The 23,716-nt window shown below is 54.7% G+C and overlaps 2 protein-coding genes across 3 annotated transcripts in view; one reads left to right on the forward strand and one right to left on the reverse strand.

The window, feature by feature from the left end:
• Positions 1-23,716, reverse strand: part of SYN3 (synapsin III) — a 357,165-nt gene that overhangs the window by 179,296 nt on the left and 154,153 nt on the right. The gene's annotated exons all lie outside the window — the stretch shown is intronic.
• Positions 20,683-23,716, forward strand: part of TIMP3 (TIMP metallopeptidase inhibitor 3) — a 54,036-nt gene continuing 51,002 nt past the window's right edge. Inside the window, exon 1 of the mRNA XM_008144701.3 lies at positions 20,683-21,098. Coding sequence (XP_008142923.1) covers positions 20,978-21,098 — 121 coding nt within the window. The 5' untranslated portion in view covers positions 20,683-20,977. The remainder of the gene's footprint in view (positions 21,099-23,716) is intronic.

Raw genomic sequence — 23,716 nt, forward strand, 5'->3', positions numbered from 1 at the left:
GTGGACACTATTACAGATGTCCCCATTTCCCCCCTGTGCCCACCTCCCCCCAGCCCCGGGCCCCTCCCCCCTGGCCCTCACACGCTGCTGTCTGGGTCCATGGGTTATGCATGCTCTTTGGCTATAGGCTCTGAGGAGGTTGTGCCCTCACGACGGGGGGCAATGAGCACCATCTCCTTATTCGGAGGCAGGAAGTCACTCCTCACCCCACCTCCTTTGGTCCCTCAAGGATCCCCACCCCAGCCCCCTCGGCTCAGTTTCCGGCTTCCTGAGGGCCTTGGAGCGGGTGGGGGGACCTAGATGACCATTCCCCCTCACGGATTTGCGAGGGGAGTGAGCGAGCATGGGCGGTGTGAGCCAGAGGCCCGGAATGAATCCGCCAAGCGAAGGGAAAGGCGGGGGCCAGGGTCACTTAGAACAGGCCGGGCCCAGGAGCCTAAAATTAGCTCTGGGAACTGGAATGCCAGGGCTCCAAGGAACCGCAGCTGTGAAAAGAAGTCACGGGACAAGGAAGGAAAGTGCAACCACCTCACACCCCCCACACACTGGGCCCGCCCACCCCATCTGCCCGGGGTCTCCACAGCGGTTAGCCTCCCCCCCCACCCCCCCGCCCCAACCAATCTGGCCAAGTCCGCCAGGCTGGCCAGTGGGAAACCCCCTCCCGGCCGGGCTGTCATGTTCCTCCCAGGTGACCACAGAGCCAAGTGGCCTAGGGTTCCTGGTAGGAGGAGGTTTAACTGGAAACAGGGAAGCAGAAGACCAGCTTGGGTCTGGGGTAGGGATGGTAATGAGAAAATGACAGGCATCCAGGCGAGAGGGGACAGCGGAGGAGGGTCACGTGGGAAGAGGTCGCACTGCAGGCAGGCAGGCAGGCAGGCCTCTGGGGGGCGGGACACATGGGGTAGGGTGGTGGTGGGGGCACAGGCTGCTGAGAGGAGCCAGCCTGAAGAAGCTTCAGGAAGGGGAGGGGAGAGGGGGGCCTGGCGGGGTGCACCCCTTTGCACAGGCACTAACATGGGGTGTTTTAAAAAGATCACACACGACTGAGTGTGCAGCCCTAAGCTCATGGCCCTGGGAAGGATGTCCAGGATGGGCCAGGGGCCAAAGCTGAGAGAGGGGCCCACGGGGAGCCCCCCACGCCAGCCGGGCCTGAGAATCGGGTCCTGAAACCCAGGGGCTCTGGGCGCGAGGCTCCCTCCTCCAGCTCCTCCTCCCGATGGCAGAGCTGGGTTTTCAGGGAGTTTTGCTGGAAATCGCAGGAGGTCGCCCCTTGGTGGTAAGGAGACTGGGGAAGGCACTCATGGCCATGCAGCTTTGCACCCACAGGAGAAGGCTGGGCCTGGGGCGGGGCGGGGGGGGGTTCCATTGTGAAAGCCACTCTGGGGAGGGACAGAGCGGACGGAGGTGATATGAGCTTTCCCGCCCCGGCTCTGTGCCTGCTGCTTGTCCTACCACCAGAAGCTCCAGGAGGAAGAAGCATGGAGTGTGTTCTTCCCCAAGGAATCCCCAGCCCCGGGGCAATGCCTGGCACAGGGTGGGGGTGAGGGCAGCGGGGGGGGGGGGGGCGGCTCCAGACAACCTGGGGACTCGGTGTGACATTCACAGAGGCCCAGTCACCGTCCTCTTTCCCGATGAGGAAGCTGCGGCTCAGGGAAGTGGAATCTTTCTCCCGAGGCCCCCCTGCCCCTTCCCCCGCCCCCCGCCCGCCCCCGCCAGTGAGAACCGAGGTTTGAGTCTCTGTAGCTCTGCAGCTCCAGGCCCAGCGCAGCCGGCCCCATCCTCACCCAACGCTGTTTCTAAAGCGACCTCTTTCTGTCCTGGGCGCCCATCCCCGCCTCCACGGGGCTTCCCACTTCCATCGCGTCACCAAGAGCCACGTGTCTGATGCTTTTCCCCGGTGCCCAGTCTAGGCCCCCAGACGCGCAGTCCTGTGTCCTCCCTTCAGAGGTCTGTGCTGGTTACGCGGCAGCGGGTATTAACAGACAGATCCCAGACACACGGTGCGCCGACGGGGCTCCGATTCCAGACTCCAGCATTGCATGCACATGTACTAAAATAATCGCGTTATGCGTGCAATTCTGATAGAGCGTTGGGTGTCCACAGCAAACCGTTTTCTTCACGTCTCCCCGCGACCAATCCTACATTCCCCACCTCAGAAACGGCGACGCCTTCGATTTGATGGGTCCAGAAGCCTTGGTGTCACCCTCAACTCTGCTCGTTTTCTTATACCTCACATCCAACCCCTTGGCGAATTCTGTCAGCCTCACCTTCAAAATAAAACCAGCATCGGCCACACTTTACCACGCCTATCGCTACCCCCTGGCCCGTCACTTCTGTCTGCAATCGCCTCCATCTGCCCTTTGTTTGTGTCCTTTGCCCCTGAACAGTCTCTTTTCCCAGCTCTGAACAAAAGCCAATTTCCTTACCCTGAGCTACGAGGTCCTACATGACCTCCCCTCCCACCCCACCCCTTCTCTAGCCTCACCTCCTGCCCCTCCTGCTTCCTCCTTCTGCTCACTCACTTGCTGCTCCTTCAACACCCAGGACACCCCCATCTCAGGGCCTCTCCAGTGGATGTTCCCCTGGCCTGAAAACTCTTCTAGACACCCACATGGCTCTCTTCTGCCTTTACCCACCTGTCCGCCTCGTCTGAGAGACCGTCCCTCACCCCTATTCTCCAACCAACGGGTGTGTGGCCTGAATCAAGGCTCTTACCGGTTTTGTGTCTCAGTTTTCTCCTTGTAAAGTGGCCATAGTAAGAGCCCTCCTAAGGACGCCGTGAGGGCTACATTCTTAATCCACGTAAAGCACACTGAACAGTGCCTGCCACCCAGTGAGTGTACAGTTAAGTGGGTTTTGCTAGTATTGCTGTTCCGTGTAACCAGCCTATTTCCCCGAAGCTGTCCGCCACACAGAGGTTAAAATCGTAAACATCGAGGGCCTGAGAGAAGTTCACTCGCATATCTGGTCACAGAACAGACAGCAGAGGCTCCCAACACCCAGCAAGGCGCTCGGCACCCTCCACACCAGGGCCTCCGTGATGCGTGAGGTGAGGCCTCGCCCAGGCTGGAGGGAAGGACGCCAGGTGGGGGAATGGGCTCCAGGACCCAGCCTGCCACCTCCTACCTGCCTGATGTTAGGCCAGCTGCCTGATCTCTCGGAGCCTCCGTTTCCTTTCTTTGAAATGGAGAGAGTGACCTTGGCCTGCCCACACCTGAATGTCAGCCCAGTGATCCTGATTCTGGATTTCTGGCCTCCAGAAAAGTGAGAGAATAAATTTCTGTTGTGTTAAGCCACACAGTTTGTAATCCTTTGCTCTGCCATGGGAAATCACCTCAGCAAATCCTCAAAAGACCCTCCGAGGTAATAAAATATGATCACTTCACATGTGCCAGAGAGTGTGCGTTCAGTATTCACTGTGGGTCAGGCACCGTTCTCGTCCCATTTTTACAAAGGAGAGAACCAGAGCCCAGAGAAGGGGCCCAGCTTTCTCAGTTGCCCAGCTGGCCCCTGGTGGAGCTTTGAAAGCAGGGGTCTGGCTCCCAGTCCGATCCGCGGGGCCACCTGGAGGGCACTCTCTGTCCCACAGCAGGTATTCTTCCTACTGAGCCACACGGCCTTGAATATTTGGTTCACACCCTCCCTCTGCACCACTGAATGGCCTCCTCTGGGACCCCAGGGGGATGGGATGGGATGGGACAGAGGGCATGGAAAGCATTCAGGAAACTGTGAAATGTGGTCCCGGGGGAGGCATAAGAATTAAAAATGGAAGCAAGTCTGCTGGCCTGGCGGGGCATGGCAAGGCTGCCTGACCTTCGCTCAGAGCGAGGTGGGGCGCCAGTAGCAGAAGCCACCCCTTGCCTCCCAGGCATGCACAGCGAAGTTCCCAGGCCTGGGAGTGCCCATGAATGACCTCACAGCTGCCACCACCCAGAGCCACTCACGATGCTGACCCTACAGATGACCACTGGACGTCAGCACCCGAATGGCTGTGCACCGGCCCGTCACACCTCCCTCCGTCTGCCTTCCCCGCAGCTTCCAAATCCAGAACCAACCCCTCCCAGAATCAGAGTTTCTTTCGCTGTAATAGCTCCTTCATGCCACAGAGGAGGAGGCAGGCTGGGAGATAGTAAGTGACCTACCCGAGGCCGCACCGCGAGGGTGTTCTGCCCAGTGTCCTTTGCATTGTGCTGTAGATTTCGGGGTTCTCAGCAACCCCTTCATTCCAGGCAGCTGGAAATTGTCTTGTGGGGGGGGGATCCCAAGAAGGGGAAGCTGGCATCCGGGCACAGATTTCACTTCATGCCCGAGAGCACCCACCGGCCCTCCATTCCTCAGTGGTTCCCACACAGATGCCAGCTGAGGAAGAGAGCGCTCACGTGGGCACTGCGGTTCCCGGGCATCAGGGAGGCCCGCCTCGGGGAACCTGCCAGAGCCCAAGGTGCCAAGTCCCACATTCAGTTAGCCACCGTCTCTCCATCTGAGCACCCCACATCCAGTGAGTTTACTGAGCTCCTGTGGTCAGGTACTGTGCTAGTGCTTGGGGCGGGGAGGGGTGGGTAAAGATGAAGAGACAGTCTTTATCCCAAAAGAACTCAGAGATTAATTGGAAAAGAGACCAGAAATAAGTAATTGCAGCATTTCCAACACTCGCACATTAGCTTTTCACATGCATGATTTGGGGTATTTTCTTGTAACAGTTTACTATTATTATTTTACTAGAGGCCCAGTGCACGAATTTGTGCACAGGTGAGGTCCGTTGGCCTGGCCAGCAATCGAGGCCTATAGGGGGGCCAGCCAGCCAGGGGGAGGGGCCACGGGAGGTTGGCTCTGGGAGCTCACTGACCACCAGGGGGCAGCTCCTGCATTGAGCGTCTTCCCCCTGGTGGTCAGTGTGCATTATAGCGACTGGTCGACCGGTCATTCGGGTTATTCCGGTCATTTGGTCATAACGGTCGCTTAGGCTTTTATATATATAGACTATTATTATTTTCTTGGAATTGACACTTCTTTTTTTATTACTTAAAATGCCAGCTTTGGGTTTATCCTAAGCAAGAAACCCATGAATTTGTGGATTTCGTTTGTTAATGAAGGTGTGATTTTTTTTTATACTATATATTGCATGGAGCGGTTAACTATTGGGTAAAAAGTTCATGGGGACGCCACCTAAAATAATTCAGTGAGAAACACTGAATTATTGCAAAGGGGGGTGGCATGTGCTAGAATGGAGATCTGCAGGCGGCCACACTAGGAGGAAAATGCTTTTCCCCACCAGGTCCTGGCTGCTCATGACGTATTAGAGAGGACGACTGACAGGCAGCATCTCAGGGCAGGAAGTTTTATGGCCGGAAGCAGATAACTGTGCTTTCCCCTGGATCTTAGAAGCATTAACTTTTCAACGTTCACGCCATCTGAGGGAGAGACAAGGCCTTTCTCATTTCCAATGTGCTAGACCAGCAGCAAAGGGGCCCTTTTCCAGCCGGCTGCTTCCACCAAGACCCCACGTCAGGACACCGCCCAGGAGACCTCCTCAGGGGGTTATGCTGAGTGGAGCACAGTCCCCCGGGCGTGCACTGAATTGTAGCCCCACCCAAGAAAGCACATGAAAAGCACACAAAAGCGGATGCCACTATTTTAAAGAGAATCTTGAACACACCCTATTTCTTTTTATTTTTTTAACTTTTAAAAATAATATTTTTATTGATTTCGGAGAGGAAGGGAGGGGCAGATAGAAACATCAATGATGAGAGAGAATCATTGATCACCTGCACACCCCCCACCAGGGAATGGAGCCCGCTAACCTGGGTGTGTGCCCTGACCAGGAACTGAACCGTGACCTCCTGGTTCATAGGTCGACGCTCAACCACTGAGCCATGCCAGCAGGACTGATCTACCTATTTCTTAAAAAGAAATTAAACTCCAGACTTTCACTAACAAGAATAAAAACGTATTTGTAACACTCCCTTCCAAGTAAGCGGAATACACCAGTGTACTGGGTGGTGGGGGTACTTCTCGCTTCCTTCATTAATTTACTCCACAAATATTTGTTGAGCACCTATTATGTGCCAGGCCTGTGTGAGGCACTGGGGTTACACTGGCGGCCCAAGACAGACACTAACCCCGCCTCCATAAGGCTAGTTAGGGAGGCTGATGTTAATCAAATAATCATCCAAATAAATGCAAAATGTGATGTGTGCCACCAAGAACTAACACACGGTGCTGGCCTCTAACAGCGAATTCTGCTCTAGTTGGGGGTCAGAGAAGGCTGCCCCGAGAGAATGACAATGGGGGAGAGCTGTGAATATAAGGCACTGAATTACCAGTAACTCCTCATTAAGTCTCTTCCTTGAGCCAGATCCTCATATAATCCTCACTGCGACTCTCTGAAGCGGGCATTATTATTCCCATTTCACAGGAGAGCAAATCCTGGCGCAGACAAGAGTAATGCCCTCCCCAAGGACACACAGCTGGCTAGTGGCAGGGCTGGGAATAAACACAGGTCTGGTGTGACCCTCAGGCCATGTCCCCCCCCCCCTCCCACCCCACGCAAGACTTACTGCCTTCCCAGGAAGTGCATTAATAGGAAAAATATAATTACCAGCTGTACGTGCCTGGAAGGTTACAACTGTGATGTCGTCTATATCAACTCCTTAATCCTCAGTGCCAATGAGGAGACAGGTTGGGCAAATACTGCTCCATTCTGCAACTGGAGAACCAGGGCAGAAAAGCCAGGCACGGCAGAGGAGCCGGAACAAAGAGCTCCCTCTCATGGTGAGGCTGAGCAAGCCTCTCCGTTCTGCCTCCAGCAAGGCCAAGGCCAAGGCCAAGGCCAAGACCAAGGCAGGCTCCTGTTCTTGCTCTGTGCACAGTCTGTCTCTGCCAGGCAGATGGGAGGACAGAGGCTGCATCTGCCATTGGCTGCTGTGTCTCAGCACCCAGAACGGGGTCAGACCTGAGATAGGTGCTCAATAAATAAGGTGAACAAAAGACAGAACCTATCTTCTTTCTGATGAGAACTGACCTTTCGAAGGAGGAGAAGAAGAAATCCAAGGAATTCAGACCACTTCCAAGGAGAAACGATCCAGCCTTCCAGCCAAACAGACTCCTAATGGCATATTGTGCACGTTCGATGTCCCAAGCAGACGGCAAGCTCGGCATGGGGTTTCTCACTTAATTCTCACATCAGCCTCGTGAGGCAGGCGCTCCTGGTGCCCTCAATTCATAGATGGGAAGTCTGGGGCTCAGAGAAGTGAAATATTCTGCATAAAAGTCCACAGTTCGTGAGAGATAGAGTTTGAATACCAACCCCAAGGGCTGAACTGCAGGAGCCGATGGTGGCCTTGTGACTAGGAAATACACACTGAAATATTTAGGGTTGCAGAAACACCATGTCTGCGGCTTACTCTTAAACAGGAAAGGGAGGGAGGGAGGTAGAGAGCAAGAGTAAAGGAGGAAAATAAAAGAAATGTGGTAATATGTTAACACTAGAGGTCTGGTGCACAAATTTGTGCACCAATGGGGTCCCTCGGCCTGGCCTGTAGGTTTGGGCTGAAACTGGCTCTCCGACATCCCCTGAGGGGTCCCGGATTGTGAGAGGGCACAGGCCAGGCCAGGGACCCCACCGGTACATGATCGGGGCTGAGGAGGGATGCAGGAGGTTGGCCAGCCAGGGAGGGACTGCGAGAGGGATCCAGGGTGTGTCTGGCCCATCTCGCTCAGTCTCGATCAGCCAGACCCCAGCAGCAAGCTAACCTGCCAGTCTAAGCATCTGCCCTTTGGTGATCAGTGCATGTCATAGCGACTGGTCGACTGCTGTCTATCCCCTGGTGGTAGGTGCACGTCATAGTGAGCGGTTGAGCGGCCTTAGCATATCATTAGCATATTATGCTTTGATTGGTTGAACAGATGACTGGACGACCAGACACTTAGCATATTAGGCTTTTATTATATAGGATTTGGGGGACTTGGGTGAAAAGTATCTGGTAATTCTGTGAACTATTCTGCCAACTCTTCTATAGGTAGGAATTACATGTAATAAGACACATTTGAGAAAGCTGATGGTGGGAAGCAGATACCGTCATGTCCTGATGAGGAAGGATACGTGCCACTTGGCTAGGATGAAGCCTGGAGAGGGCTGCGGCCGGGGCCGACTTGGGCCAGGAGGCCAGGCTGAGCAGCCAGGTTTATCAGGGAGGGTACATGTGGACACTGACAGGGTCAGCGGTCACAGTCCTCACTTAACCAGGTCTGCCCATCCTCCAGCACTCCGAGCACTTTGAAAGCGATATTTTAAATCCAGATGCTTCTTTCTTTCTTTCTTTTTTTTAAAAATCCTCCCCCAAGGACATTGTTTCATTGATTTTTCTAGAGAGTAGAAGGGATGGGGAGAGACAGAGAGAGAAACATTGATGTAGAGAGACACATCGATTGGTTGCCTCCCGCAAGTACCCCCGACCAGGGCTGGGGATGGCGCCTGCAACCGAGGTATGTGCCCTCGATCAGAATTGAACCCGGGACCCTTCAGTCTGCAGGCTCCATCCACTGAGCCAAACCGGATAGGGCTCCAGCTGCTTATTTCTGAAGTTGCCCACAGGCGGGCACAAACATGGTCAAGGAGAACATTATTCTTCACCTCTCCCCTCCTGTGCCCCCGCCAACCCCCCCCCCCACCCCCCTGCATGTGGTTTCCACTCTAGGGATCCATGCAACATATCAGACGCTCCATCTCAGGACAGGAAAGGGACACTGCCATGCAGCTGTCCCCTGGGGGAGTGGAAGCAGACAACCTCTGAACATGAAAACAACAGGAACAGCAACCCAGAGGGGTGATTAACGCATCCAGGTTCACACAGGGGGCTGGCCTTGGACCAGAATGCCAGGGTCCTGGGTTCCCACCAGGTGCTCACAGTCTTACTTCTTGGTACCACCGAAGGGCTCGCAGCGAGCCTTGTGTTCTGGCTCCTTCCCTGAAATACATACCCTCTCCCCGCTATTTCCTAGGAGAAACAATGCAGCCTTCCAGCCAAACAGACTCCCAATGCCTTAGTGTGCACTCTCGCTGTCCCGAGCAGACGGCCAGCTCGGGGAAGAGGGTGTATATGCATACCCGCTCCAAAACACGGGCTTTGGGGTCAGACCGACCTCGGTGACATCCTTCTCACGAACGGGCTTGGGCGGGTGGGTGACGCTCCCCGCGCTGCAGTTTCCTCACCTGGAAGATGATGCCAACGGTCCCGATCGTTGGGCTGTTGTGAAGATTCATGATCGTGGCAAGTATTTGTGAATCACTGATCTAGGCACTGAGAATACAACAGCTAACAAGGCGGACGAGGGCCCTGACCTCAAGGAGCTTCCATTCGAGTTGGAAAAGACAACGAACACAAGATAAACAAGCAGATGGGATTTTTTTTTTTTTTTCAGATAGTGCTAAGTACTGGGAAAAAAAAAATCTGAAAAGGGGCTGATGGGAGGCCTGAGTGACCAGCGATGGCTGTGCTACTTTGGCTAGAGCAGGGGTCTCTGAGGAGGTGACATCTGAGCTGGACTCTGAGTAATGAGAAGGGATTGGCCACGGCAGGACCTGGGGAACGGCTGGGGGAGGAGGCGGGGCCACCCTGGAGCAGGGGTGAGCGTGACCTGGTGAAAGAATGAAGAGGAGGCAGCCTGGTGGGAACACGGTGAGTTCCAGGGAGCGTGAAGGGCATAAGGGCAGTGGCAGCGGGGGCTACGTCACGCTGGGCGCCGAAGGGTGAGGCATCGAGGAGTTATTTTAAATGCACTAGGAATCCACAGAGAGTTCTGAGCAGGAGAGTGATACGATCTGATTCCCCCTCTTGAAATCAGAGAATATATGTAACAGCATTAGTGCAGGGCCTGGCACAGGGTAGGTATTTGATGAAAGACAGCTTTCTCATTGTTTATCATTCCTAAGCATCACCACTGATCATTACAGACTTCCAGCTGGTGGGTGGCCCAGACCTAGCTTCCTCCAGAGGCGTGCACCTGGATGCACCTGATTGGGGGGCGGGGAGGGGGTTTCAGGAGCAGGGACAGTGATACCTTTGACTTCCTCCCGCTGCACCACCACCCTCCAACCTGCACCCCAAGGCAGATGCCAGCTACATCTGCAGGCCAAGGGGCAGTCGGGGTAGGATCCCTGGGCCCCTCTCCAGCTAACCCCAGCTCCGGGCCTCCTAGCTGCCTTCACTTTACTGTAAAAATGCAAAGCATTCCAGCCATTTTAATTACTGGGCGTTGCATACGCCAGCAACCAGCTCATACAAAGGAACAACAGACAAAAAAAATGATTTTTCAACATGCCTTCAGCCTCTCCCTCCTTTTTCTCTCCCATCAGCCTCCAAACACGGGCTCGCAGGCCAGGTACGTGCAATCCCTCTTGGAGCCTGTTGATGTGACATCAAGATCTTTTTTCTCTAAATACTTGAGGCAGAGGCAGTGCCAACTGCCTTGGGGCGGTTTGGAAATTACCGGTCCTCTTCCTGCTTGACATGCCGGGACCAGCACCGGGCTCCGTGTCGTACACATTGAGAACTTCATTATAAACAGCTCAGCGTGCGGGGGGTCTGTCTGGGCTCCAGTTGGGGGGATTTTAGTGCCTGAAACTCCAACATGGCCCCATTATAAGGTCCTCCCAAGGCACGAACCCCAAGCTCAGTGTTCCAGGAATGCTTAGACGTGGGGAAGGATGTCTTAAAAGTTTGTAATGTGATTAGAGGAGCCTCCAGTTTCCGAATTTTGGTTTTTCGGTAGCTTCTGAACTCTTTCTTCACGAACAGTCTAATCTAATCGAACAGTTTTTAAAATACATATGTACTTTTGTTGATTTCAGAGAGGAAAGGAGGGGGGAGAGGAGAAAGAGAGAGAGAGAGAGAAAGGGAGAGGGAGAGAGAGAGAAAGAGAGATGAGAGAGAGAGAGAGAGAGAGATCAATGATGAGAGAGAATCATTGATCGGCTGCCTCCTGCACGCCCTCTACTGGTGATCGAGCCTGCAACCCAGGCATGTGCCCTTGGCCGGAATCGAACCTGGGACCCTTCAGTCCGTAGTCTGACTCTCTATCCATTGAGCCAAGCCGGCTAGGGCCTAACAGTGTTTTGAGGATCTACTGTGTGTCAGGCATTGTGCTAAGTGCTCAGAAGAGAAAACTCAATTAGACTTTGTCAATTAGCGCACTTTCTAAAGAGGGGAGAGGTCGTGGAGACTGACAATCCCAGCACAGTGTGCTGAATACTGAGGCAGAGGTATCTCTGAGGGAGGCACCCCGCTTGGATGGAAGGAAAGGCTACTTGTCGGAGATGGTGCCTAATGATGATATTGACAGTGGCCATTCGTTGATGGTGGACTCTATGCCAGGCTTTCTGCTAAATCCTTTCCATGCATCATCATGTTTATTTCTCACAACTCTGCGAGGTTGGCACTAATGCTGCTCCTATTTTACAGATGAGAAAACTGAGATCCAGAAAGGTTACTCACCCAAGATCACATAGCTAGGAAATGGTGAGCTGGTAAATATTTAACTAGCTCTCCAGGACAAAAAGTCCTGATTGATAGCATCTGCTAATGGCTGGAGTGCAAGCATGTCAAACTCAAAGGCTAACATGGGCCAAACAAACGAGGCATGCGGCCCGCAGGCCACGAGTTTGACATACTTGCTGTAGTTGTAAATACTCTGCTCACGGCCAATTTAAAGTTCCAATGTGATGTCACTGAATGCAGATTTGGGAAGAATGCGCAGTAGCACACCATTATGAAATATTCCCACCATAGAGGTACAACAGCTGGCCACGAAGAGGCAGGCTAGCAGGGTGGTGAAGAGCCGGGGTGCTTGGAGCCAGACGGCTCTGGTTTCAAATCCCAGCACTGCAGCATCCTGGCCATGCACTCTTGAGCAAATCACATAATCTCTCTTTACCTTTATTTCCATATCTGAAGAAAAAAAGGGATGGTGGAATAATCCTATCAATCTAACAGCTTTTGCTATAAGATTAGTCTCAATTAAGATAGGCAAACCACTCAGAAGGATGCCCAGCACCAGTCGGCACTCTGTAAGCATGAGCTATTTCTATCAAGTTTTTATTTATTTCCCTCCCTCCCTTCTCTGATTATCACTTACAAGGTCAAAGGGGATGTGCTTCTCTTTAATGAACACAGATCATATGCTACTTGAGGGGAGGGGCCATCTCATTCATCTCTATACCTGTAGAGCTGCACCCTAGCACCTGTAGGTTCTCAGTGAGAATTTACTCTGTGCCAGCCGCTATGCCAAGTGCCTTATTCACCATCCCTTGTTTGATCCTCACGAAGATCCTATAGGTCAGGATCTCTCCTCCACTTTACCATTATATGTTTTGTGGGGTTTTTTTTTGGTGAATTCTCACCCGAGGATATTTTCCATTGATTTTTAGAGAGAGTGGAAAGGAAGAGGAGAGACACAGCGAGAGAAACAGACGTGAGAGAGACACATCGATTGGTTGCCTCCTGCGCATGCCCTGACCAGTACTGAGGATCAAGCCTGCAACCAAGGTACATGCCCTTGACCAGAATTGAACCCGGGACCCTTCAGTCCACAGGGCAACGCTCTATCCACTGAGCCAAACCAGCCATTTTACCATTAGACGCTGAGGCTCTGAGAGGTTAAGACACTTGGTCAAGGTCACAGTAAAAAAGGATCAAAACCTAGATTATTGACATCACAGGCCTTGGTCCCTAACCTCCTTGTCAGTCTGCCTTCCAGAATATTCCAGCTTTTAAAAATTATAAAATCCACCCCCCCACACACCGGTTTTACATGTGAAGAAAGGGGGTTCATTGATTTACTCAAGGTCGCTCAGCTATTGTGTGTGGCAGAACTATGACAAAAACCCGGCATATCGCCTCAGTCTCATGTCTGACATTTCAGGAGGAAATGAAGCCATATTCAATAGCTGTTAAAATGTACTGATCAGTATTCTGCCGGCTTGCCTCTGGTTTCAGGCCCTTTCTGTGTCATACAAATGCAGTTTTCCCGTGGCATCCATCCAAATGCCCAGGAAGGAAGGGCGCCCACACCCCCAGACACGGCCTGCCGTGTCATCTCTCCTGCCTCCTCCACTGAGCACCAGGCCCAGAGCAGGAGGTGGGACCCACCTGCCGCCGATAAAGCTCCCTGGGTGTCTCTGCTTGGCTGCGTCACACAATGGCCAAGAGCCGCCGGCACTCAGTGGGACCCAAAAGACTAGGAGAAAGTCACCAGCACTTCTAATGCTCCGCAGAGCCTACGGGCACAGTGAGCTTGTGGACACCAGTAAGAGAGCTGATTGGGAAGAGACCTGTGAATCTGAATCCCAACTCTGCCACTTCCTCGCTTGTAAGCAACTGGACGTGAAATTTAACGACTTTGAGCCTCAGTTTTATTCTCTCTCTCTCTCTCTCCCCCTCCCTTCCTCCCTCTCTCTCTTTTAGCTTTTGACACCTTTATCCCTCCCACTAATCTGTTCTCTGCATCTATGAGCTTGTTTTTATTTTATTTTTTAAAAGCTCCCACATATAAGTAAGAACATATGGCATTTGTCTTTCTCTGTCTCACTTACTTCACTTAGGGCAGTGGTCGGCAAACTGCGGCTCGCGAGCCACATGCGGCTCTTTGGCCCCTTGAGTGTGGCTCTTCCACAAAATACCACGGCCTGGGCGAGTCTATTTTGAAGAAGTGGCATTAGAAGAAGTTTAAGTTTAAAAAATTTGGCTCTCAAAAGAAATTTCAATCGTTGTACTGTTGATACTTGGCTCTGTTGACTAATGAGTTTGCTGACCACTGACTTAGGGTAATTCCCTTAATGTCCATCCAGGTTGTTGAAAATGGCAAGATCTCATTCTTTTTATGGCTGAATAATATTTCATTGTGTCTATATGTACCACAATTCCTTTCATCCATCCAGTGATGGACACTTAGGCTAGTTCCATATCTTGGCTATTGTCCATATCTTGGCTATTGAACACAGGGACGCATGTGTCTTTTCCAGTTAATGTTTTTGCCTCAGTATTCTTGACTGTAAAATGGGCATTAGATAATATCTACTATTTCGGGTTGGGAGCATGGGAGGAAATGCTGTATTGAACGTGACATATATGGAGTGTTGCTCAAGGAATGTGAGTTCCCCTTCCTTTTTCTGGTCTTAGAAGTCTTTTCCAGCTTATCTTCCCAAGATCACTGAGTGTCCCAGGGAAGAGAAATGACTCTAACTGAATCCTGAAAGATGAAAGAATCCTGGCGGATGACATGGAGAGGGTGGGGAATATCTTGTTAACGGGTGGATTCCAGGAAAAGAGTGAGGGTGGACAAAGCCTCAGACAGGAAACCGGAGGCTGGAACAGAAAGGGCTGGGAGGTGGGAATTAGGGCACAGGTTTGCAGAGGTAAGCAAGGACAGCCCTGCTGTGGCATAACTTCAGGGGCGGCCATCACACGGCATCCTACCTGGATATCCCCCTCTGGGGGGCCCTGGGCTGGGCCAGATCACAGAGCGCCTTGTACGCCTTTCTTTGGCGTGTGAGACTTTGTTCAGCAAGCCGTGGAGAGCAAATGAATCACTGGGAGCCAAGGACAGCGTGGTTTCAGATTTATATTTGAAACACTTTTCAGGAGCAGCGGTGCAAATTGAAGTTGACAGAGAAAGACTCTGGGCAGGGCGACCAATTATGTGACGACTGAAATCGTCAGGGAAGAATCTGTGGGGGCCTGATCCAAGCCAGACACGTTGGAAATGGAGAGAAGGGGATGGTTAGATGGGTGGCCTGAGAATGGAGGGGACCTGGTGACCGACGGTGGCATTGGTGGCGATAGGTAACGCTGCAGGGGAAAGCGGGGGAGAGACAATGAGTTTTGGAGCCTTTGGAGGCTGAGGCAGCCATGGGCCCTCCGGGTGTAATTGTCCAGGGGGAAGCTGGAGAGAGACTGGAGCTCGGAGGATACTGCTGCGTGTAGCGCCCGTTCCAGCGCACATGGCACGGCGGTGGGTAGAACCGGGGGAGAGGGTGGAGGCTAGAAGGAAGGGAGGGAAACCAAGGACAGAAAATTGGGAAAACACCTACATTTTAGGGACGGCAAGAGCCCGAAGACTCTGCCAGAAGACCGAGAAGGCACAGCTGGAGAGGTAGAAGGCGAAAACCCAGAGCGGGCCGGTCTCAGCTGCCAAGTTCAAGGAAGGAAGTGATCAGCGGCGTCCAATGCTCCCCGCAATCCAGGACAAGTCCGTTCCAGTGCCAGCAGGTTCCACGGGAAAGAGTTCAGATGCCTTGGCAGAACCGGACCTCCAGCCCCACCTGCCAGGAGGCTGCCCAGCCCTCCATCCCATTCCTTCCCAAGCCGCCGGGCCACCCGGCACAGACACCCTCACTCGTGTGCGTCAACCGTGCGAAACGGCCTTCAACCTCGCCGGAAACCGCAGAGGAAGAGCACACGGACGGACTCCACGGGCATACGGAAGGCATTAAGACGGGGCCGAGGAGACGTCCTCCCTCCACTTCATATTAGCCTTCGCAGAAATGATCGACTGAGCACACGGGCATTAACAAATTTTTTAAAATCAAGAGATGGAATAGGAACAGTTGCCCACCCGCCACCCCAGAAAGCACGGGGCACAGCACGTCTGTGCGGGGCACATGTGTTTTCTGGCTTCACATTCCTGGGAGTAGCCGGGTGGAAAGAAATGTGGAAACCCCAGGGTTCGGGAGAAGCTACCAGAGACTCTCTTACTGAGGGGTCTTCACTCCCGGGCGGGGCGGGGGGCAGAGCTGGGCAAGAAGCCATTTTACTGCCACGAAATTGGTTCCAGATGGAAGCAAGGAAAGGTGCCGACTCCCTGCTGGTGCCAGACACAGCAAGAAGCTGCAGTGCCTACCGGCCCAGGTTCCCAATTCCCCTGTGCGGGTCCGGCCAGGGTGATGGGTGGACCGGGCTGTCTGTGGCTTGGGAAAGCCTAGCTTGAATGTAATGACTTTCAGATGGACCGTGGGCTTGGGGGAAGGCATTGTGGCGAGGGTCTGGGGAGGGAAAAGCAGGGAGAAAAGAGGGGTTCCCCTAGGAGGCAACCGAAACAAGCCATGTGCTGTCGGCGCCTTCTCCGGGCTTCCTTTCCAGAGGCCAGCTCAGGAGGAGTGGGACCGACCGTGGCATCCGCCGCTGGGTTCCCAGAGCCCGGATCCCCCCCAGCCCCATGATTCATGTCTTCTCTCTTCCCAAGGGCACGTCTCCCCCTCGAGTTGACGTGAGGCCAGCTCGAGGGTGGAGAAGCCGGGCAGCTGCGTACTCAGACGGGATGCTGACTGAGAGCTTTGTGGCTATTGCAGACGGGAGGGGCCGCTTCACCCACTCAAAGGCACCAGCACCCGCTGGCTAGGGTGGAACTGTGCCGCTTCAGTGAGGCTGGCTGGGACTGCAGGCCGGGGGACCGGGTGTTCTCTGGCTTACAGCGCCCCCTAGCACTGGCCAGAGGGATAGGTCTGTGTGCTCCACCTGCCCACCTGAATACTGGGAAGGGGCTGGTGGGGGCCCATCAGCTCCACTCACTCAACCAGTTCTTACGGCCCTTGTTACCAACACTCGATTCCTGTCCTCAAAGGGCTTGCAGTCCAGGTACAGAAGCAGAAAGAAGCACGGGGTGCTGTGGGGATGCGCAGGAGGGAGATGGTGAAGACTGGGGAGGGAAATCAGGAAAGGCTTCCTGGAGGTGGTGACATTGACGCCGTGATCTGAACACAGTATAGGAGTTCAATCATTGTTGGAAAGACCGTATGGGGACAATAAAAGACGTACTTTCTCATCCCTGAGTGCTTATGATCCAAGAGGCAGGCGGACAGAAAAACAAGTCACGACAAGGGGCTCTCTCAGGAGCAAGACCTCAGTCTCTCCGATGCCTTCGCAACACAGTCTGTTTTCAGTCTCAGCCTCGGAGGAGAGATCAGAGTAAGAACTCAGTTGTTGTTGATTGAGTGATTGACAGCTGTGCTTCAGTGATTCACTTCAGCCTAAGTGATTGACAGCTGCGCTTCGATTCACCTCACACCTGTTTAAGCGGCACGCTCTGTCTGCCCTTCAGTAACACTCACCTTGTCCTTGAGAATTTCCCATGAAATCTTAGTCCTTTCTAGCGGGGCTTGGAGACCACTGAGTTACATCTTTCATCCAATAAAATGGAAATTGAGGCCTGGAGAGGTGAGGTGACTTGTACACACACACACACACACACACACACACACACACACACACACACAGCTGTTCTTCTGCACCAACTTTTGGAACCGACCTCAGATCTTTTGTCTTTTAAAAAAAATTTTTTTTTTAATACAAGCACCTTTCATCCCCCTAGAAAGGTTTTACGTGTCTCTTTGCAGGGATATGTTTGGAATGTTTTCAAAAGGCGTTAGATAATTATTTGGAAAGGAAAAACACGAAATGCACAAGAGATAAAGGGCTGAGGAGTACAGGGCCGTGTTTGCTCGAATGAGTTCACCGGGCCCCGCGGGGCAGAGGTGAGGATTATCATCACAGACGACTATTTGGTCAGTCGGGGTAGGGGAAATGCTGCACGTTGGCCACTGTACAAACACTCTGGGAGGAACTCATCTGCAGATCTGAAAGGCAGATCTGAAAGGCAGGTCCAGGATGGCGAGTGGCTGGGTTTCCATGGCCAAGGTGCACGCCTCAGGCCGTGGGCTGCAGCTGGTCCTGTGTGTGTGGGCCAGCGCCCAGGAGGCTCAGGCAGCTGCCGCCCTGTCCTGAGGCATTGCGGAAATTCCTTCACCTGCCTGGACCTTATTTTTCCCACTGATAAGAAGAGGATGAGACTTCTAAAAAATCACGTTCCCAGAGATTCCAGCGTTCTGTAACTTGATAGGAAGGGGGTGGGTGGTCATGGGATCACCTTTCCTAAAAACGTTCCAGGAAGGGAAATACCCGGTCAGCCAGATACATTTGGAGACTTCTTCAGTTGCCCCAAGGTTTATCCATGCATCATTGTTCTTAGCTGTCAAGAACAAGTGGGAGAGCCAGTGTTTTCACCCTTCCCATGGGCCCAGGGGCATCCATCTACCTTAGCAAGTGGACTTGGAGAAGCGATGCTTGCTATTAGGTCCCTGTGCACTGTGACCTCTGGCTGGCTGGCTGGCTGGCTGTGCGGTCTGCTTGCGGGAGGGGCTCCCTGGCAGAGGGGCACCCCCGCACAAAGATCCACGGAGCTTGCTCTCCTTTTCCTTAAGAAGAGGCCTGAGCCGACCTTACACGGGCAGGTGGGCGGAGGGGAGTCCCCTCAGCTTAGACATAAGGGAAGATGAACTCCAAAGACGCTGCGTGGACTAGTTTAGGATAGGGAGCGAGAGGAACGAACCCAAACCACCATCTCATTACCGTTCCGCTGGAAACATCTGATTACTCGTGCGCTTCCAAAATTGAGGAGCTGCCGTGGCCGAATGCCTCAGATGCTTTCAACGAGGAGCCTGCCGCTCAGAGTTCAGCAAAAGTTATCTGCCTCACACTCCTGTTCTAGGCAAGGCTCTCCTTGGAGAAAACACTGGCATTCAGGACAAAGCCGTTAACGTGAAAAGAAAAAAGAGAAGCATCTTATCACATAAGATGCTTATCCAAAGTGGATTTGGTCTGGAAAGGCTTCTAAAACCTTCCGCATGACTGGCACGGTGCAGGAATCAGTGCAACTCAAATCCCACCAAGCATGCCCTCATTCAACCTCCAGACTCAATGGGCTGCTGGCCACCCCCACCCCCACCCAAGGCTCCTGGGACCCTACTCTGTGCTCCGAGGGCTGAAAAGCAGTGTGGCTAAATACCTCAGGCTTCATAGTGTTGCTAGGGTGGCGGGGAAACAATACAACCGGATCCCATGAAACAGGGAGCCAGGTGCTGGAGCTGACATCGAGAGAGGGAGGGGTGGGGTGGGTCAGGCTCCAGAGCTGAGGTGGGAAGGGTCTTAACCGTCAGGAGGGGGAGACGACAGGAAAACGTGAACACCAGATGCCTTTCCTTAGAGCTAAGCATATTAAGGGGTACCAAGGAACTTAAAAAATGTACTTGGAAAGACCATTTCCAACGAAATGTCCTGCATCACCCCCGTCACTTCTCTGAAGGGTAAATGGGGGAGTTTCTGAGAAAGAGGTTGAGCTTGCATTTCCAAGCAGTATTTTCAGTTCTTATTTAGTTCTAAACTGTTCGTTATTTCTATAGCCAAGACACTGGAGTCTCGTTCTACTCGGGATGAGCGGGGAGAGAAAGGGAGAGGGACCAGGAGTGAAGAGACAGCAGGCGCCAGCTGCAGAAGGGCACGTGCGCCCTGAGAACTGACGGCTGCTCCGGCTGCAGCGAGAGAAACCTCTCTCCCCAAGGTGGCCCCGCGTGGACGCAGCTCCTGGCTGGCGGCCAAGTCGTGGCACCTTTCGGTGCCAGTCTCCTCATCCGGAAAGTGTCAGTCCAAGTTTGTTTCCCTCCCCAGGACTGGGAGGTGGAATGAGGCGAGGCATGGGAAGCATAAGGCAGCATCGAGAGAGAGAAGCATAAGGAGACGCGGAGTATTCGTTGCTAGCAATTACCCATTATCGTTTGCAGCCTAGGATCCCCGATAGTCCTCCAGGACCTGGTTTCACCCCAGTTTTGGATCAGTTCACCTCCCCGCCCCCAATTCCTTGCCAAAGGGTGGAGACCTGTCTGCCCTAGGTGGGGCGCCCTTTCCTCCTGCCCTTTCTAGGGGCCTGGGCCCTTGCTGTTCTCCCTGACTGGGGTTCCCTCCTCCCAGATGCTCACAGGGACGAGCCTTCTTCGTGTTCACATCTCAGCTGGGGTGTCACCTCCCCAGAGACGTCCTACCCCCCCCTCCCCCAGAAAGCAGCGCCCTCTGCAGCCATTTCTAGCCCAAGGACTCTGTGGTGTGGCCTTCCCAGCCCTGCCCCCACAGACGGCCACCCTAGGCGTGTATTCATGGGTTTCCTGACATGTTCCCTGCAAGTTCCGGGGGGGGGATGAGGGCAAGAACTTTGCTTTGCTGAACCCAACGTCCAGCACAGTGTTTGCTGAATGACTTCGCAATGTCCTCCGGTGAGTGGGGAAGGGGCCTGCTGTTAGAGCCGCCAGCTCCAAAAGGCAGGAAAGCGGGGGGCGGGGATGGGGGTGCGGGGGGGTGGGAGAGGGCAGGTCACCTGTCTGGTTTTCCCCTCTGACTCTGCTTTTCCCAGAGAAGGTGGGAAGGTAAACTTTTTCCTCCCTAGCCTTTCATCCAGGTGCAGTCAGGGTCTCCAGGGCCAGGGCCGCCCTGACCCGCGGAGGGTGGGTGCCGGGGCGGGGAGCAGTTGACTCTGGTGGAGCCGGGAGGCGCCCCGAGGGCGAGTGGGCGTGCGGCAGAGGTGCGGGCGGGAGGGGGCTCGCGGGCGCTGCTCCCGGGGCTACCTACCCCGCCAGCGCGGGTCTGAGGCGCGTCCCAGTGCCTCCACTCCCGAGCCCAAAGCCGCATTATTCCCTATAAGGATCTGAACCGGCCGGGGGAGGCCCCGCCCCGTCGCCCCGCGCCCTCGGCCCCACCCCCTTTTCGGAGGGCCGATGAGGTAATGCGGCTCCGCGATTGGTCGGAGGGGCGGGACCCCGAGAGGGGGCGCCGGGGGTACCAGCGCTATATTACTCGGCCGCCGAGCAGCGGCGCAGAGCGGGCAGCGAGCGGGCTCTCGGACGACTTCTCCCTCCTCCTGCTGCTCCAGCTCCAGCTCCAGCTCCCGCTCCTCGACCCGCAGCCACCGCCGGCCCGCAGAGTCGAGCGCCAGCGCCGAGGCCGCCTCGCCGCACCCGATCCGTCCCTCGGGGCACTCGGAGGGCAGCGCGCCGAGGTCCAAGTTGCCCCGCACGGTGGGTGCACCGGCTCCGGCTGCAGCAGCCCCGCCGCCGGCGCGCACGGCAACTTTGGAGAGGCGAGCAGTGGCCCCTGCAGCAGCGATGACTCCCTGGCTCGGGCTGGTCGTGCTCCTGGGCACCTGGAGCCTGGGGTACTGGGGCGCCGAGGCGTGCACATGCTCGCCCACCCACCCCCAGGAGGCCTTCTGCAACTCTGACATAGGTAAGCCCTCCCTTGTCTCCGCGGGAGCTCCCCGGGGCCCCCCGTGCGCTGCAGCCCAGAACGGGATGCTGCCCGCTGCTCTGCTCGGGGTGCCATGGCGAACTCCCCTCTTTTTTTTCCTGCCCGGGCTTGGGGCGAGGGCGCTGACACAGCCGGCAGGGGAGATGCCGCGCAGAGAAGCCCCACCGGGGCTGAATGAACCCGTCGCAGCCTTTGCTCTCCTTGTGGGAGCTGAGGTCCCTGTGGGTCCTTTTGACATCTGGTGAAACTCCCCTTTCACGATGGCGGGAGGAAGGGCTGGGGGTAAGGGGAAAGGGACCCTAACACTTGGGATGCCAAATAAACTGCTGGGATGTTGAATAATTTTTTTTAAAAAAAAGTTGCCAGCCATGTGCACAGAAAGTGGCAGGAGAAACTTGGAAGTTTCTGAGTTTGCATCGCCTAAGAAGTTCATGCTTTTTCCATGAGCCCCACACCGACCTTGAGTTTCTCAGCAAGTGCTAATGGAGCTCCTTGGCCTGCCAGCGGCGGGGTGGGTGGACTGGGGGGGGGGGGGGGCGGAATGAGAAGAAAGCGGAGGGGCTGGCCCTCCCCCAGGAGCTGTACTGGAGAGTGTTGATGGCCCGCGGGAGGTGGCGTGTGTGAGGGATCACTTATCACAGAGCTGTGAGAAGTCACAGGAAGGCTGTTTTTTTCCCCCCCTGAATGTGTGTGAGGAGGGGGAGAAGGAGCAGGGGAAAATAGACTTGTCCCCAAAAGAACAAAGATGCCACAGGTCACACACAACAAGGTGACGATTCCAAGCTGGGCTTGTTGTCTTTGATTTGAGCCACTCTGCACAAAGTAGCAGCGAGGGTCCTGGGAGAGCTGGTCTGGGAGCGTGCAGGACACGGGCTTCGATGGCGAGAGGTGGAGGAGCAGCTGGAAAACATCTCTCCTCTCCTTTCTAGCTCATAAAGCATGTCCAGCGGCCCCTGCTGTGTGTGCGCGCGCTCGCATGTGTGTATGTGTGTGTGTGTGTGTGTGTGTGTGTGTGTGTGTACACGCCGGCCGGGCTGGGGTGGGACACAGTCTAGCCGCTCGGCTGAGTGGATTCAGAGGTGAAGAATGGAGTATGTGTGTTTTAAGTACAGTCATAAAGGGAAAGGAAATTTTCCACTGGGTCCTGGGTGAGGGCCTCCACAAGTGTGCTGTAGGGGGAGAGGGGCGGGGGGAGGAGGCAGGAGCCGGGCAGGGGAGGCAGCTGAGGTTGGGAGGGGCGCTGCTGGTGGGCCTGGCCTGGTCTAGGGGAATCAGGGAGGTGGCTGTGGGGACCAGGTCGGTCCAGTTAGCAGGCCTGCTGGGGGGGGGGGGGGGGGGGGGAGGAGAGTGTGTGTAGCCTGGGGTCATGCTTGTGAGAGGTTTCCTGGGGCCAAGTGGCACACCCTCCCCTCTCCTGGGGGACCCGGCTGGCCCCTGGGTTTGTGGGTGTGCCTGGGAGGGTTCTGCTGAGCTGCCTGAGGCCTGGGAGGTTTCCCCCCTTCTCCTGGGACTGACCCCACCCAAATTCCACCTGGCCTGTCTCCTCCACCCCCCGCCCCCCATAGGTACATTCCTACCTGAGAGGTGTTGGGAGCTGCAGCTGCTGGTTTCTGGTCTTGCTTATAGGAGTGCACACTGGGGCCTGGCATCTGACAGGTGGAGTCAGGGCCTTGCGCTTGACAATGGCTCTGGCATGTGCCCTTGGACTTCAAGGTGTATGGGGAGAGGGAAACCTCACGCCTCCTCCCTGATCCTGCCCTGGGCTTTTGGGTTCCCACCCTGCAAGCTGACCAGGGAGCAGTGGAGACAGAGGCACGGAAACCCCGCTTCCAAGTGGGGGCACTGCCTCACTGCTCACCGCTGAGGTTTCCTGCCGTGGGTCTGGGCTGACGCTGAAAGTTTCTTGTAATTTCTCTGGATTTACCCAAGAAATATTCCCTCTCCCCGCAATAAACTCCGGAGAAAAGCTAAGTTCCCAGGAGGTACCCAAAGACCAGAACACTGTGGGAGCAAAACTAAAAAAGAAACAATAAAAAAAAAAAATCTTCGATACGCTGGCCCCGGGCCAGAGCTGTGCTGCCTGGGTTTGGTGCACTGCACTGGTGGCAGCGATGAGATGAGATAATGCTTTTAAAAATGGGAGGTGTGGATGTGGGCTGCTCGCTGACCTCCGCCGCCTTGCAGCGCTGGCGGCCGGTAGGGGGCTCCCCGTTTTCCTAGTCACAGCCTCCCTACTTTCCAATCCCGGCTGAAGACTCTTCTCTCCCAGAAGGAAATACAGAGCAGCACCCCATTCCCCTTGACCCCCGTGGACCCACCGATCAATGCTGTAACTCATTAAAGAGGTTCAAGCCAGCTCACCAGCTTCCTCTTCCAGAACCTTCCTGGCCTTTTTCTTCTTTGTGGCCTGGTGCCCTGTCGCTGGGTGAAGGGCATGGCCTGCCCGGCTCCGCCCTCTCTAAGGAACCCCTCCACCTCCACCGCCATGGCCTTCCCTCTCCTTTCTCTGCATCCACAGGTGCCTCTTTTTGGCCTTTCTCCCCTAAAGCCCTGGGGATTGGCACAGTCTTCTGGGTGAGGAAGAGTTCAAAGGTGTT

Source organism: Eptesicus fuscus, chromosome 7, assembly GCF_027574615.1.
Source record: "Eptesicus fuscus isolate TK198812 chromosome 7, DD_ASM_mEF_20220401, whole genome shotgun sequence".
In the NCBI taxonomy this organism is placed as follows: domain Eukaryota; kingdom Metazoa; phylum Chordata; class Mammalia; order Chiroptera; family Vespertilionidae; genus Eptesicus; species Eptesicus fuscus.